The following is a 14,742-nucleotide window of genomic DNA, read 5'->3' as shown; positions in this document are numbered from 1 at the left end:
TTCCTTCTGAACCATTCAGTCGTAAAGCCTTCATGCAGGCCAAGCAAGGAAGTACCTGCACCGGGGGGGGGGGGGGGGGGAGCAGCAGCCAGCACAGGGCGGAAAGAGTCCTATGTGGGGAAAACGGCTAGCCCAGGAGCGATCGGAAGCCCACCCACGGGACAGGGGTAACAGCAGCAACAGGAGACAGAGATCACTCACTATGTCAATCTACAAGGACAATGACAGCCATGCTCCTCATGACTGGAGACAGAATTACAAATACAGAAAACCAGCACGACCCCTGTGGTGTGTGCAAGCATGCACACGCGTCCTCACACGCACATGCACACACTCTTCCTGTAGCTCTGACCACCGAGGGGCTGAGAGCCAAACACTCCAGAGGGATGAGCGTGCCCCAAAACAGCTCTTGGTCCCCAAACACCACTCTCCACTAAGAGGAACCAGAGGGAGTGGCTGGTTCTGGGCCTGGGGCAGGGAAAGTAAAGATGAGCCTGGAGCACCTTGGGGACCCAAAGGAAGAACTCGAAGAACAACAGGACACAGATGCCAATTTGAAGGAGCCCCCACTGGACAAATCTGGGGCAATCTGAGCCCCAACATGAGTAAGAGAGCGTAACCTCCTGAATAAAACTGGAAACTGAGCCCATGATGGTAGAAATAAGTGATGAAATGGACAGCGAGTGAAGAGCAGGGGGCTTACACTTCCCAGTACCCCCCGAAATACCAGCAATTACAAAGAGAACGGGGGCACGATACGGTGGAGAAGCCTGGGAGAATCCGCCTTCATCGAGAGACCCGAGAGCGCACCCCCAGTCGCGGGACAAACGAAGGCACGCGCCCTGGGACGGGCTGCGGGCGGAAGAGCTGGCCTCACTTGCGGGAGATTCCTGCCCAAGCGGCGTGAGCACACATCCCTCACTCGGAGGGACCCTCTACAAAACAGCCTATAATCTCCGAAGCTGGCAAGGTCACGAAAGGGAAGGACAGACGGACTGATGCAGCCTGGAAGAGCCTACGGAGGCGCGGCCGCTGGACGCTGTGCTTCCGAGCCGCGAGCCTGGACGGCAGCGACCGATCACGTTCACTTCCCAGTCTGACACGGAATGTCCCAGCTTGCAGGAATTCCTCACGCGAGGACTCAGCAGTGAGGTCAGCACTCTGTGCTCAAGTCGTCTGGGGGGTCTGGGGGCTGACTTCTCTGCAGCAGACTCACAATTCCCTGTGGCACTGCTCTAAGAACTCGCGGCCAGCACGTCCCTGCACAGCCCCACGTGGCAGAAGCTGATCCAGCGCCAGGACAGGAGGATTCCGCCAGCACCGTAGGACGGCCGGGGAAGGCCGCCCTCCCCTGAGCCTGCGCCACCCCCGACTGCAGCCGGCAGGAGCCCAGCAGCACTGACCCCGCCAGGACAGCGCAACGCGCTCCCTCGGGACCCGGAACGTCATCATCAGTCATCTCTGAAGTATCGGAGGGTTCTCAAAAGTGCCCTTCACAACTTTAAATGTCTGACCTGCTTCTAAATCCGCCTGTCTCCAAAAGTTGCCTTTAATGTCGTATGAAACGATTCACTTTATTCGGTCTGTTTAGTTGTTAGTTTTACAACAACTACCATTTTCTATCATTTTTCGCAGCAAACGAACTCTCTGTAGTACAACAAAGCTTTCATAAGCTCCCTGGAAACTTAATCAGTACCAAAAATACTAATATTTGTAAATTACTCCTGAGTTTCAAGAGCTAACCAAACTTTCAGAAGATCGCGTTGGTCACACGGAGTGTGCACATTAACGCGTACTTCAGTCTGTGTTCACGCACAGTGTGCTTTATTTACAATTTCTAAATAACTTAATGTCTAAAATAAACACATTCCCATTTTATTGTAGTATCTTTTTTCCCTGTAAGGGATTTAAGGATATTCTGTGAAATGTAAAGCTTACGCCTAGCCAAGCCCTGACGTAACGCAAACTCTGTGCTAAGTGGCTCTCAGTCCTGGCCTCTATGACGCGGCTCTTCCAGAGGGCTCTGTTAATTATTAAAGGGGTCCCAGATGGTGGGGACGGGTCTTCGGCCAGAAAGAAAGGTTTGGAGAATTCCATCAGGAAACCTTGATAATGCTGCCACACGAAAATCATACATGCGTCACTGCTATAAGCAGGAAATCAAAATATTTGAACGTCAAGCGTTTCAGTTTTCTTAACCATAAAAAGTCCCTTGAAACCCATCTCCTGGAGGAAAAGGACAAAGCTGCGTCCCTGGTTTGCCCCCGTCAGCCCCTTCTGAGCCTGTTTCCCCAGGTTCGACTCAGCCAGGAAAGGCCGACTCCGCAGCCGAGCGCGTCCCTCCAGCAGCCACGCTTCGCTGGACGCTGCTCTTGAGCCGGAAGTAAACCGACAGGAGCGACCTAGAGACGGGCACTAGGAGAATAAACTACTCGCATTGCTCACTTTGAACAATGAGCACAAGCGGGAATGTTTTAGAAAGCACAAAAATAACTAAGAAATACGAAAAAAAGTTACCAGGAAATAAATTTCTTCGTTTAAAGAGAAGCCAAAGACACATGGAATTTCAGGACTGAAATAATTCTGGAAGCAGCTGCTCCACCTGTTGCCGAGAGAATCCCTGTGGGCCTGCTCCACACGCAACAGGGCCTGTGTCCCAACACACACCTGCCGTCCCTAAGGAGCCGTGTGCCCGGGAGCCGGATGAGCAGTGGGACAGGCCTGGAGCACGAGGTCACGCGTGGGTACGCGGCCGGAGGGAGGAAAGCCGCCGTGGCTCCCCTCGCCACTGTCATCTGTGAACCACCTGGGCGAGCAGGGACACCAGAGGCCAGGCCCAGTGGTGCCACTCCCAGCGGAGGAAAAGGAAGCCAGACCACACCAACAGCTCGCCCAGACTCAGCCAGATCACGGGGATGCCGCTCCTTCCCAAGGTCCTTTTTCCTTACAGACCCTCATCATGTCTCACTGGGTACTTTCGAAGGTCTTCATGCTTCTGCAAACCAGCGAGACAGGTTCAGCAGGGCCGGGGCATCCGCAGTCTCTCCCTGCAGAGGGCCCACACTCGCCAGGCGGCTGCAGCTTCCAGAACATGTGGCACAGTCCCCTCTGTTCCCTTATGCTCTCCGCACAACCCACGTTTGTTTCCGTGGAGTCCCCAACTGACCTGGACCTGAATTCTAATCCTTATCAGCTGCCTTTCATCCCGAGGCCACTAGAGCATCGATCCCCTACCTCGTCCACGCCCCGCAGGGACTGTGATCACACCCGCACCTGCACGGCTGAGGACCGGAATTTACAGCCACAGACTCAGTGTTGTCTATGCAAAGCAAATGGGATACTGATGGAAATAAGGCCAAAATGACTTGTCAGGCCAAACTGACTAAATCTAGAAAAATGATAAATATAAAATGATATGAATGTTAAGCTGACATTTTACGTAAAATCTCTTTTTCTTTTTGCGAGAGAGAGAGAACGTGCACAAGCAGAGCGAGAGGGAGAGAGAATCCCACGCGGGCGCCCAACACGAAGAATACGATCTTGTGCTCATCATATTATCATTCACCGAGTAGACATATTAACCAGAAGGTGCCGACCATGCCGTCTGGAGCTGTCTGCCACCAGAGCTAAGCACATTTTTATAACCCAATTTTCTTAAGTCACGCATACGTTTTTCTTCAGGTAAAGTATTCTGGTATTTCATCCATATCACGACCTTTGTACACACAAAGAAGGCCTACTTACTCGTAATTATCGCCACAAAGTTCACCCACAGATGACGTTTTGATGGTTTCCAAACCATTTTCAGTCTACAACGTATCTGTGGCCTAGATCTGCAAATATTTCTAAGTGATATTGTTGATTATTTGCTGGCAACAATTTCATACCCAAAACCTAAAATCCCCCGCCCGCATATGGAAGACACTGCGCTGCTGGGGCACCTGAACCTATCACCTTGTTTCCTAAAATAAATAACTCACTCTTCACGGCTCAAGTCAGGGTCAGCAGCTCCCCAGCTCATCAGTGAAGAATATCGTGGCATGTGTCCCTTTTCTTTCTTTCACAGCAATTTAAACGGAAACAGTATTTCTAGCAAAAGAACGTCCACCCACTAATACCAGGACCACAAATATCCAAGCTAAAGATACTTTCATCAGGCGCAGACTTTCAGTTGAGGAGGGATTGTGAGGAGCCTTTTTCCAACGGGGCTCGAGTATTTGTGATGAAATTGCGCCACCCAGTGACCAAACTAAGAAATAACTAACGATCTATGCGGATCACCAAAGTTAGAGAGTAACATCAAAATTCGACTTTCACGAAAGAATTGAGCTGACGGGGGCGCCTGGGTGGCACAGCGGTTAAGCGTCTGACTTCGGCTCAGGGCGTGATTCCGGCGTTATGGGATCGAGCCCCACATCAGGCTCTTTGGCTATGAGCCTGCTTCTTCCTCTCCCACTCCCCCTGCTTGTGTTCCCTCTCTCGCTGGCTGTCTCTCTCTCTCTGTCAACTAAATAAATAAAATCTTTAAAAAAAAAAAAAAAAAAGAATTGAGCTGACGGCTGTTCACTACACACGACTTACTGTAACTGAAACAGAACATGTCCAGGATAAGGTCGTTTTATCCACCAAGAGTCATTTCAAGATGCACATTCCCGAATATATGGTTCTTTCAGGTGACTGACCGTCCGTGATCTCTACCACTAGCTGGCTGCTACCTGAGGCCTGTGTCACCACCTTCCCCGAGAAGGGCAGTGAAGTGCATACATTCACACCAAACTAAACGTGCCAAGGTCTCACCTGAAGAGGTGTGTGATCTCCAGAGGGTGCAGTTTATGCGACAAAGAAGGGGGAGAGTAAAATCACAAAAACTTTAAATGAAGAAAGAAATACACTAAAAGAAAAACTCTATTTCAAAATAAAGAATTTCAACGAAAAGAAAAAGCGTCTAAAACTGACATTCGATTAGAACTGACCCAACATGGAGAAGCTGGACAGGAGAGAAAACAAACGGGGGACAGCAGATCAGGAATGAGAAGAGAGGGCACCATCTCAGAAACGGCTGCTATCATCTAAAGCATCTTCATTTACAAAGTTCAAAAAGCAAGTACTTTTAAAGCAGAAGAAACACTAATAAAACTGCTTTTCTGGTTGTTTTTCAAAAACTGCTTCATAAATCTGAAGGAAAAAAATTGCTGGCATGAGCAAGTATCTTACTATTAACAAAGTTTATATTTCCTCTTGAAAAGACAGCAAGTCGGCCAGAATAATGAAAAAAGCGCTCAGTCTGATGCACATATTTCTTCTGTAATGTATTATTCAAGTCCGTCAGCACAGTGAGAAATAGCTTTCCCTCCAATGCAACAGCAAAGGCCGGCCTGCAAGCTCCTATCTCCTCAGCGCTGAAAGAACAACGCTCCCCCCAAACAATGGGAAGCCTGAGAAGAGAGGCACACTACAATTTACATGAGAAGCAGAGAAAACACCTACCATCTGAATTTTTAAGGGAGACAGAGAGAAGACAAGCGATTATGACGATTATGACGACAGGCAGCCAGGGCTCATTTTCAGCAGTCTTACCATCACCTCTGTGCAAAATCCACCAGGGGCACGGAAGTCGGGCCCAAAGCACAGAAAGCAGACACACTTTGCAAGCACTCGGAAACACCTGTGAAAACTGCCCAAAGACCAGGCCACAAAGAAAGGCTTAATTCCAAATAATCGATATCATACAGACCACATGCTTTGAACATGAAATTGTATTAGAAATTGTCCATAGGACTTTCTAAAAACCCTCATGTTTCAAAACTAAAGAACGGGCTCCTAAATGCCCACATGATAAAAAGAAATGAAGTATTTCAAATTAGAATTCAAGAAGCTTTTAACATTAATATTTAATAAATTTAAATAAAGCACGATTAAAGAGAAACGTACGGCCTTGGGGCAGCAGGGCGGCTCCGTCGGTTGAGCACCCGACTCTTGATGTCAGCTCAGGTCTTGATCTCAGGGTCCTGAGACTGAGCCCACGTCAGGCTCCGTGCTCAACACAGAGTCGGCTTGCGCTTCTCTCCCTCTCTCTGCCCCTGCCCCTCCCCCCATTCAAAGGCACGCATGTATGCACTCTAAAATAAATTTTAAAATAAAAAAATGAAATGTATAGCCTTAAACATATTTGTTTAAAATGACAAAGACTAAAAATGAACGAGCTAAGTATTTTACACAAGAGACTAAAAATGTAAATAACCAAAGAAATTAAAAGGAAAAATAAATCAGTGAAATGAAAACAAAAGGGAAAATGTCCAAAACCAGAAGCAGAGTCTTGCTAGACGGTGCCTATTTCAATAGTTTCTTTAAAGTTTCATGAAGGAAAAAAAGACACAACATTTTTGGAAGAAAAGGAAAACTGTTAACTATAGATATATTTTAAATTCATAAAGCACAGTTGAGACATCTTGATGCCACAACTTTGTAAAACGTGAAGGAAACAGTTCCCTGGAGGAAGGCCGGGGAGGGCACGGCCAAGCGACACTGGATTCTGCTCTCCCTCCCACAGCAAAGCTTCCTGCCCCGTGTATAGCCCACACGTGGGGGATGTGCCACTTCTAGAAACTCTCGGCCCCCGGCCTCCTCCACTCATCCATGTGCTTTGCAAATATTATCATTTTCTGAGCGTGCCAGGCAGTGAGAAAACTTGGCAAATTCTAGCCTTTGTGGAAGCCCTGATTGTTAGCTAAGAGAACCGATGCCTGGAATAAGGGTTTCACTTCAAGGTCCCTTAGCGGCAAAGATCTGGCAGGTATCACGGAAGTGGAGCGGGACGTACAACTGCCAAGACGCGGTCTCAAAGGAAAGGGGTGTGCTCCACTCCTCCTCTTCTCTTCCCCTCCCCTCCCTTCCTGCTGGCTGGACCTGGACGGCCTCCTTGGGCCATGAGGGACCCTGAGGCACAGGGGTCACACACGTGGGGGGACGAGGCAGAAGGCATCTGGGCCACAGCCACCTCCAGACCCTGACTCAGGAGCTAAAGCACTTACCACCTCACTTAAGCCACTAACGCTTTGGATCTCTCCACCCACAGATCAACCCAATCTTAACTGATTCAAATGTCAATTACCGAAAGAAACTCAAAAAGAAATAGAAAAACGGAATATAGCCACTCAAGAAACTGACTTGGTAAAACGAAAAAAGGATTAGTTCTAAAGAAGAGAAAAACTAGCAACATTAAGGCATCAACATGGAGAAAAGTGCAAGAGGAAGAACCAGCAGTCAGGACAGAATCATCATCAGCCATTAAGCAGATGCAAATTAAAACCCCAAAACTCAGAAAGACTGACCATTCCAAGTGCTGATGAGGACGTGCAGGAACTGGGACTCACAGATGCTGTGGTGGGAATGTAAACGGTGCAACCACTTTGGAAAACGTTGGGCGGTTTCTTAGAAAGACCAACATACATTGACTGTGTGAGCCAGCCGTCTTGCTCCTCGGTATTGACTCAAAAGAATGAAAATCTCTGTCCACACGGGACTCATATGTGAATGTTCTCCATAGCTTTTCTTGCAATAGACTCGAACAACAAACAACCCAAATGCTCCTTCCCTGACGAGTGGACACACACCCTGTGGTACATCCATGCAGTGCTCTCCCCAGCCACGAAAAGGAACGAACTGTTGTCAGAATAATCATGATGACAGAGAGAAGCCAGACCAAACAGGAGCACATGCCCCCTGACGCCACTCAACTACAACTCTGGGAGACACAAACCAGAGGGACCAAGAGCAGAGGAGCAGCTGCCGGGCCCTGGTGGGAGGGGTCATGGTGAGTGGTGGCCAGAAGGGATCCCGCAGGGCACAGGCCACCGTGGGGGGTGACGCACACGTCCATTGTCCCGACACAGACACGTGGAAACAGACACTCATGCATGGGAGATGCCTTGGCACAGCCATGAGGGGGGAACCTGGCTGTAGCTGGTGAAACAGAAGCTCTGACGCCTCAATTCTGAGTCCAGGCACGGACCGTAAAGCAGGATGGGACACAGCCACACACACTGGTTTACGGCTGCTTTCAGGCCACAGCGGCAGAGCTAGAAGCTGCAACAGCTTGTACGGCTCGTCGGCCTGAAACATTCGCTGTCTGGCCCTGGGCGGAACGTGTCTGCTGACCAGCGCCCGAGATGCACGGCACCTGCTCGCCAGCTGACACATGGAGGAGCCCATGAGAGTCTGGGACAGTGGAAGGCCACGACACCTCCACCTACCAGTACAGGAATCAATGAACACATACTGGAAACCAGTCATCAGTTAAGACGGATGAACGAGGTGCCCAGGCATCCAGGGAGGGTCTCAGAACAGGATGCTGCCTGAAGAAAAGCACCTGGCCGAACGTATCAGCAACAGGGCAGGACCGAACACTCGCAGAGCAGCGGCTGTGCTGAAAGTAAGGCTCACACCAGCTTGGTCCCAGGGACTGAGTGCCCTAAGGACAGCGGGGTGGGGGCCGAGGCAGAAAGGACATCAACTTTTCCTGCACGTTTTTACTTCTTTTATTTTAAAAACTCTAAGATGTCAGAAGACCAATCAGTGAAATTTGATGCGCGCACTAGAGAAAACAGAGCAGCTGGCCTGTTCTCCGTCTGTAATACACATCGCCCCGACTTCGAAACCCTTACTGTGCTTTTGTAAAGCAGCAAATGTTCACCAAACAAGGACATTGTTCCTTTTATCTTCTAAAGTCGAAGCCTCCACTCTCAGCTTTACTCTTCAGAGGAGGGTCTGAAGCACAGAGCCCGTGTGCTCTGCACGGGAAGCGCGGCTACACAATTTTAAGCAACTGAAGCCTCGAAGGTCGCCTACATCAGCAGCCTGGAGCGACACACTCAAGGTTTCCGAGTGGGTCCCAGAAACACTGCCAGGGACACAGGACAGCCCTCAGCCTACAAAAAGGACTAGGACATGTTAAAATTCCATAGCAAGAGACAATGGCCCACAGAAAGGCAGCTCTCCCTCCGGAGGCACCAACGGGGGTGCCGTCAAGCAAAGCCCTGGGCAGCGTTCCTCTCCTGGGACGGCTCCTGGGCCCCTCCGATGTTGCTCTCAACTGCACAGTCCGCCCCCCACCCCCGGCTGTTTCAGGCCACATCTTCATGAAAAACCAGGACATTTTAGGCAGAATTATCTATGCATGTGTGTGTAAAACATACTGGAATTGTTGGCTTCCGGTAGAACTATTCAAGAAACATCCTTTGGTTACAAAACCAGTAAGTGAAGATTTATTCTTTTTGAAAGTGGCTGTAACAAACCTAGCCGTGACATTTGAGGCATGCTACGTAGCCGGCAGGTATCCACCCCAGGGTCACACGCGCAGGGGCAGTGGTTGGCAGGAAGCGGTGGGTCCCAACAAAACCGCATCCCACAGCTGTAAGGCAGACTGCTGGGAGGCCAGGTACCAACAGCACCAGGATTGAAAAGCCAGACCTGAAAACTCCCCAGTCTCTTATTTTGCAATCAGCCAGGGCCAGGCGGCCAGCCTCCCGACTCTGCAAGGAGGGAGAAGGGATTGGACAAGGCAGGAAGGGGACAGCCATGGGGTCAGAGCAGAACAGGCCTTTGGTCTTGACTCCAGGACACACTAGAGGAGCCCCAAATTTTCTATCCTACCAAACAAGGAGGTGGGAGGGAACTCTGAAGTCCAGCAGCAGACTTTGCTGATCAGCGCATGTGCAGAAATCACTCCTTACCTTCTCTCCAGGTCTGGGTGACTGCTGCAACTTCTCATAATCTTTCTTGGTCTCCAGAATTTTTTTCACAAGTCCTCCTGTAAAGAATCAGTGGTTTTATGTTATTCTCTAAGGAGCTATTCCATTGTAAATGGGTAGAGGGGCGTTCTTCCTCTTTCTATACTGAACAATTGATAAAAGGGTCTACAATAGACTGATACAGCTGGTGGTGGAAATTAACTATAAAACTTTACAGTGATTCAAAGAAATCAGCTCCTCAAAGGTAAAAAAAAGAAAAAAGAGAAAAGCTGTGGAAACAGAAAACGATTATGAGGAAATGTAGATTAATATTCCAAAAGATAACCACCTGTCACAAACAGGTGTGACAACTCTGTGCTGTTTCTAAGCACAAATACTCCTTTCATATCAGGTCAGGGGTCTTCAACTGCCTTAAAAAAAAACATTGCCTGTGGGGTAAATATCACATAGAACGTTTTCTTTAGAACACCGTCTCATCCAAACGCGCATCCGTATGAAACCCGCTGGTAGACTCCGCCGCACCCGGACGGCGAGGGGGAGCGGCCGTGAGCAGCAGTGAGGACTCGTCCACACTGCTATGGGACGCATGCCAGCCCCCACGCCAAGTCACAAAAGCAAGAGGGAGGCACGGAGATACCAGTAAATACACACACACACACGCACACGTACACGTACACACGCACACCACGCATGTGTATTAACTTGAAATCTTTTAAATCAAAGTATAAGCCGTTTTTCTTACTGTTACCTACAGGGGGAGGGAGAGGACAGGGTGGAGGCCCCTAATCTCAGAATATACCTTGTTTGGTACATTGGACCTTGGAAATGTGACTATTTTACATAAATAAAACAAAATTAAATCAGATTTCTCAATGCCTAAAAATTGAAACCAAACCTAACAACATCAAACTGGCAAGCACGGCCTAAAAAAGAACTGTTTCATAACTTTACAAGAATCATTGGTTGTCCATCCCTGAGGACATACTGAGAACACACTGACCCCGAGAAACACTCTACAGTGTCTCCGGGAATCTGCTGCTGCTAATAACGGGGGGGGGGGGGGCTCTAAGGTGCTGCGGTGTGTGCCAGCCGCAGGGTGAAGCAGACACACGGCGGACGCTGGGAGCCAGGATCTCTGGCATGAGATAGACATGCATGTATAAACTCAGAAATGTAGGAAAGACTCTGGAATAGTAAAGCTGCACTGGAAATACCAGTACGAGCTTGGATACATGTTCTCATTTTTTTAAAAAAGGTAAGAAAATCCCTAGAAACAACGACCAACCCAGAGGCAACAGGCAGCCAGGCTCCTTGGAGAAAGGGAGGGTTCCAGCCTTGGGGCAGGAAACACACAAAATGAGCCTGAAACATCTGGTCCTCTCAGAAAACAAGGACTCTGCAAAGTCTCCCAGGATGTGTCAGAAAGCCTCAGAGAGCCCCCACTGATTACGTCCCAGACAATCTGAACATCGGTGAGAAGAACTCATCTGGCCTGAAAAGAGGCCCATCAAATGCGTTAGAGGAAAACCCAGGATTTCATACAGATATTGTAGAGAGAGCAGCGACCGCCAGCCCACACGCCCTCTTCAGTTGGCGTGGATGGTGCCAGGGACAGAGACGCCCTCTGAGGAAAACCCTCCTTCTAGGGGTTGCGCCACGGCACTGAGGCTGGGGGATGGGGGGCTCTGCGCTCCGGTGTTCTCTAGCCAAACCTCGAGGAAGGGAGGACGGGTGGGACGAGAACGTCACCATCCTGCAACCCTCAATGATCCAGGCTGACATCACAAGCAGACGTCAGGAAGAACCAACACCACCTACTAGTATTCCTGCCCGAAACCCGCAACTGATCAAATCTCTGGAACCAAGTTACAAGAATGGAAGAATACGTAAAAAACCATACCACGGGCATATAGTAAGCAACACTCAACTGTGGGAAACTCTAAAGGACAACCAACTAGTTTCTTCAGGGAAGGGGGGGGGACCTACAGGTTAGGGGAGAGCTCAGAGCTAGATTAATCAACTCCAGTGCAGGTCCTTATTTGGATTCTGACTCAAACTAGAAAAAAATATACACAATAACTGGAAAAGTTGTGTATTAAGAAAGTGTTTTGTTCTTGCTTTGTTTTTTAATACACAACAACAGAATTATGGTTATGTGTTTTGAAAGAGCTGCACATAACATGTTAACCGAAGAAACAGTCTTCGCTAGGACCTGACAACAGTCTAGGGGAGCAGGGTCTGCAGCAGACAGAGGCTTAGGGAACATGCGAGCCGATCACCGTTGACGCCGTGTGATGGGTACGAGGGGGTTCGTTAGACTACGCTCTCTGCTTCTGCAAACGTTTGAAATCAAAGAAGATACTTGGGAAGAGGACAAGTACTATTACAACCCTCTAATCTAACTGTGCGCCACGTCGGAAGCTGCTGACAGCAAGCCCCAGGGGCCAGCACCCGTCATCTCCCAGCCTAAACCCCACCAACCAAGGAGAAGCCCATCCATGCCCCGGTACCCCGCCCATGCCCTTCAGACCCCTGATCAACATGGGGCGCACAGAGCTCCTGTGCGCGAGAGCCTCCCACAGTCAGCCTGGCACGCCCGGCACGCCCGGCACTCACCGTGCTTCTCCTCGTCCTCCACGTCGACTGTGGGCACCTGGGCAGGAAAGCAAGGAGGAAAAAGCTGATTCTCGAAACGCTGCTTCCATGGATCTCCTCAAAGCAATGACAAAATTAAAGAAGGCAGAAATCTGACTGAAAAATCGGAGGAACGTTTTGTCTACGTAACCTAAATGCTGGAGGGGGCATTCCAGGACCGCCCGCGGCAATGACAGGAACAGACGAGCCCGTTCACTCACCATTTCCAGTTCTGACACCTCAGGGAGCTGGGGGGCAGCGTCCACCACAAACTGATCGTCCTCCTCACTGTCGGAGTCCTGTGCAGCTACAATCACACTGGCCACGATTCTACCACTGCCCGCCCTAAAGAGAGAAAGGAATTAGGCTACATTAGCAGGGCTGCTGGTGGCACGTCTGCCTCAATCCCCGAGTCCCGGGCTCCAAGAGGAGTTTAGGCACCACCTACCGCTAGAACGTCACGAAATACAGGCAGAAGCTGAGGGAAGACCCAGGCCTGGGCCCCTGTGACTCCTGCCCTCTGTGCTCCCACCCGTAGCCTCTCACCTGGAGGGCCCTATTCTTCCAAGGCGTAAACATCAGGGCAGGGGTGGCGATGTGGCCCCAGAACCTTGCTCCAACACAGTGGCCTTCTCCCAGCATCTACTTCCTGCCCAGCCCCTCCTCTCCACCAAGTCCTCCAATCGCTCTGCGCCAGTCCAACACCCAACTGCCTGGCCCCCCCGGCCTGGCCCTGTCCTCCCAGGTGACTACCGTCATCCCACTGCAGGCCGTCAGCTGCCCTCTGCTTGGGCCCTCACGCCTACCACACTGTGCCCGGATCACAAGCCTCCAGACCCGAACACTCACCAGCTCCCCATCAGCCCTACCTGCCTTCACTTCCTCCCTACCAGCCTAGCATAACCATGCTTTCCCGAGTGGCCACTAACTCCCCTGCCCTACGATCACTCTCGCACACGTGCCACATGTGCACACCCACGCGTGCACACCCTCTTCCTTGCTTCGGGGCAACACACAAGGTCAGGAAGGAACCTGTGCACTTGGGTATGAGCTCTCAAGACAGTACACATTTCTCCCAAACACCCTCTGCTCCTTCACCAGGCCCCTCAATCCTCACAAGCAACATCTCGCCTCCACCAGGGGCAGCCTCACCGCACCCCACACCTCTCCCACGCCCTACACCCCTCGAGCCCCTCCCACACACCCTCCCTCATCAGCAAGCCCTCTCCATTCTCCCCTGCCTCAAGCAGCAGCCTTCGTGGCCAGGCCAAGAGGGAGGGCCAGCGTTCTCCTTGTGTTTACTAGGTCTTCCAGATTATTCTCTCTAAAGTCTGCCGACTCTGAATCCATATCACCAGCCTCTCTGGCCCTCAACCCCATTGTTACTGCCACCCCTGCCAGCCACCAGGCATCCCCCTGCACTCCTGGCTCCCTGCCAACACTGCCCATCTTAACTGAGAAATGGTCCTTCCCAAAGCCTGGCTCTAGGGTCCCCAAGCCCTCCTGCCACCATCTACTTCCATCACCCAGCCACAAACCCAGGGTCACCCTTGGGCACTCAAGCCCCCCATCTCAAATCTCAGCACCCCACTCTTGGACCACCACTGCCCACACTTCCATCTCTGTGTCCACCCAGTGCCTGGACCAGGCAGCTGCCCACAGCTGGAGAACAAAGTCCCCAGCAACACTGACTCCTGTCACTTCACACCATGTGCACCCGGAGGCGGCCAAGCATCCTGCTTCCACACGCCGCACCATGGACCTCTGGGCCTACTGTCCTCTGTGGTGGGGCTGCCTGTCCACTGGGAATGTTTGACAGTATCCCTGCCCCACTCCCCAGCTAGATGCCAGCAACATTCCCTCTAGACCCTCCCAGTCCTGACGCTACATGGGGTCTCCAGACATGGCCCCATAGGAGGCCGGGGGTGGGGGGACATGACCCCAGATGAGGACCCTCTGCTCCAGCCCAGTCAGATGCCCGCTCTCTGGGAGCGCAGCTCCGGGCCTCCCCTCCCACACTCGCTCTGAGCTCACAAGACAAGTGGAGCGCCAGAGGGCACGCAGCTTCCAGAACTTACCCACACACTAAGTCTCCACCATCTTCTCCAAAGCCAGTCCCTCTGCGTCCCCTCACCACTCGGGGACGCTGTCCAACAATCATCCCGCCCCTGTGGCTCCTACATCACCAATTCCCCATCTCCACTGGATCGGTCCCATCACCAGAAACATGCACCAGTCTTCTCATCTCAGAAACAGTAACGAGTAACGTTCCCGACACCACCCCTCCCGCCATATCCTGCGTCATTCCTTCAGGTCCCTCGGCAACACGGCCACATCTGTCTCCAATTCCTGCCTCCTG

General features: G+C 50.9%; 1 protein-coding gene across 8 annotated transcripts in view; it reads right to left on the bottom strand.

Annotated features, from left to right (window-relative positions):
• Nucleotides 1-14,742, bottom strand: part of TRAF3IP1 (TRAF3 interacting protein 1) — a 59,243-nt gene that overhangs the window by 18,838 nt on the left and 25,663 nt on the right. For all 8 annotated transcript variants that reach the window (XM_057306113.1, XM_026491414.4, XM_044380464.3 and 5 more), the window contains 3 exons: nt 12,605-12,728; nt 12,366-12,402; nt 9,732-9,808 (listed from right to left, as the gene is read on the bottom strand). In XM_057306113.1, coding sequence (XP_057162096.1) covers nt 9,732-9,808; nt 12,366-12,402; nt 12,605-12,728 — 238 coding nt within the window. The remainder of the gene's footprint in view (nt 1-9,731; nt 9,809-12,365; nt 12,403-12,604; nt 12,729-14,742) is intronic.

This window comes from Ursus arctos, unplaced genomic scaffold (genome assembly GCF_023065955.2).
Source record: "Ursus arctos isolate Adak ecotype North America unplaced genomic scaffold, UrsArc2.0 scaffold_1, whole genome shotgun sequence".
Lineage (NCBI taxonomy): Eukaryota > Metazoa > Chordata > Mammalia > Carnivora > Ursidae > Ursus > Ursus arctos.
Note: the sequence above shows the minus strand (reverse complement) of the source record. Positions and strands in the feature narration are given on the sequence as shown.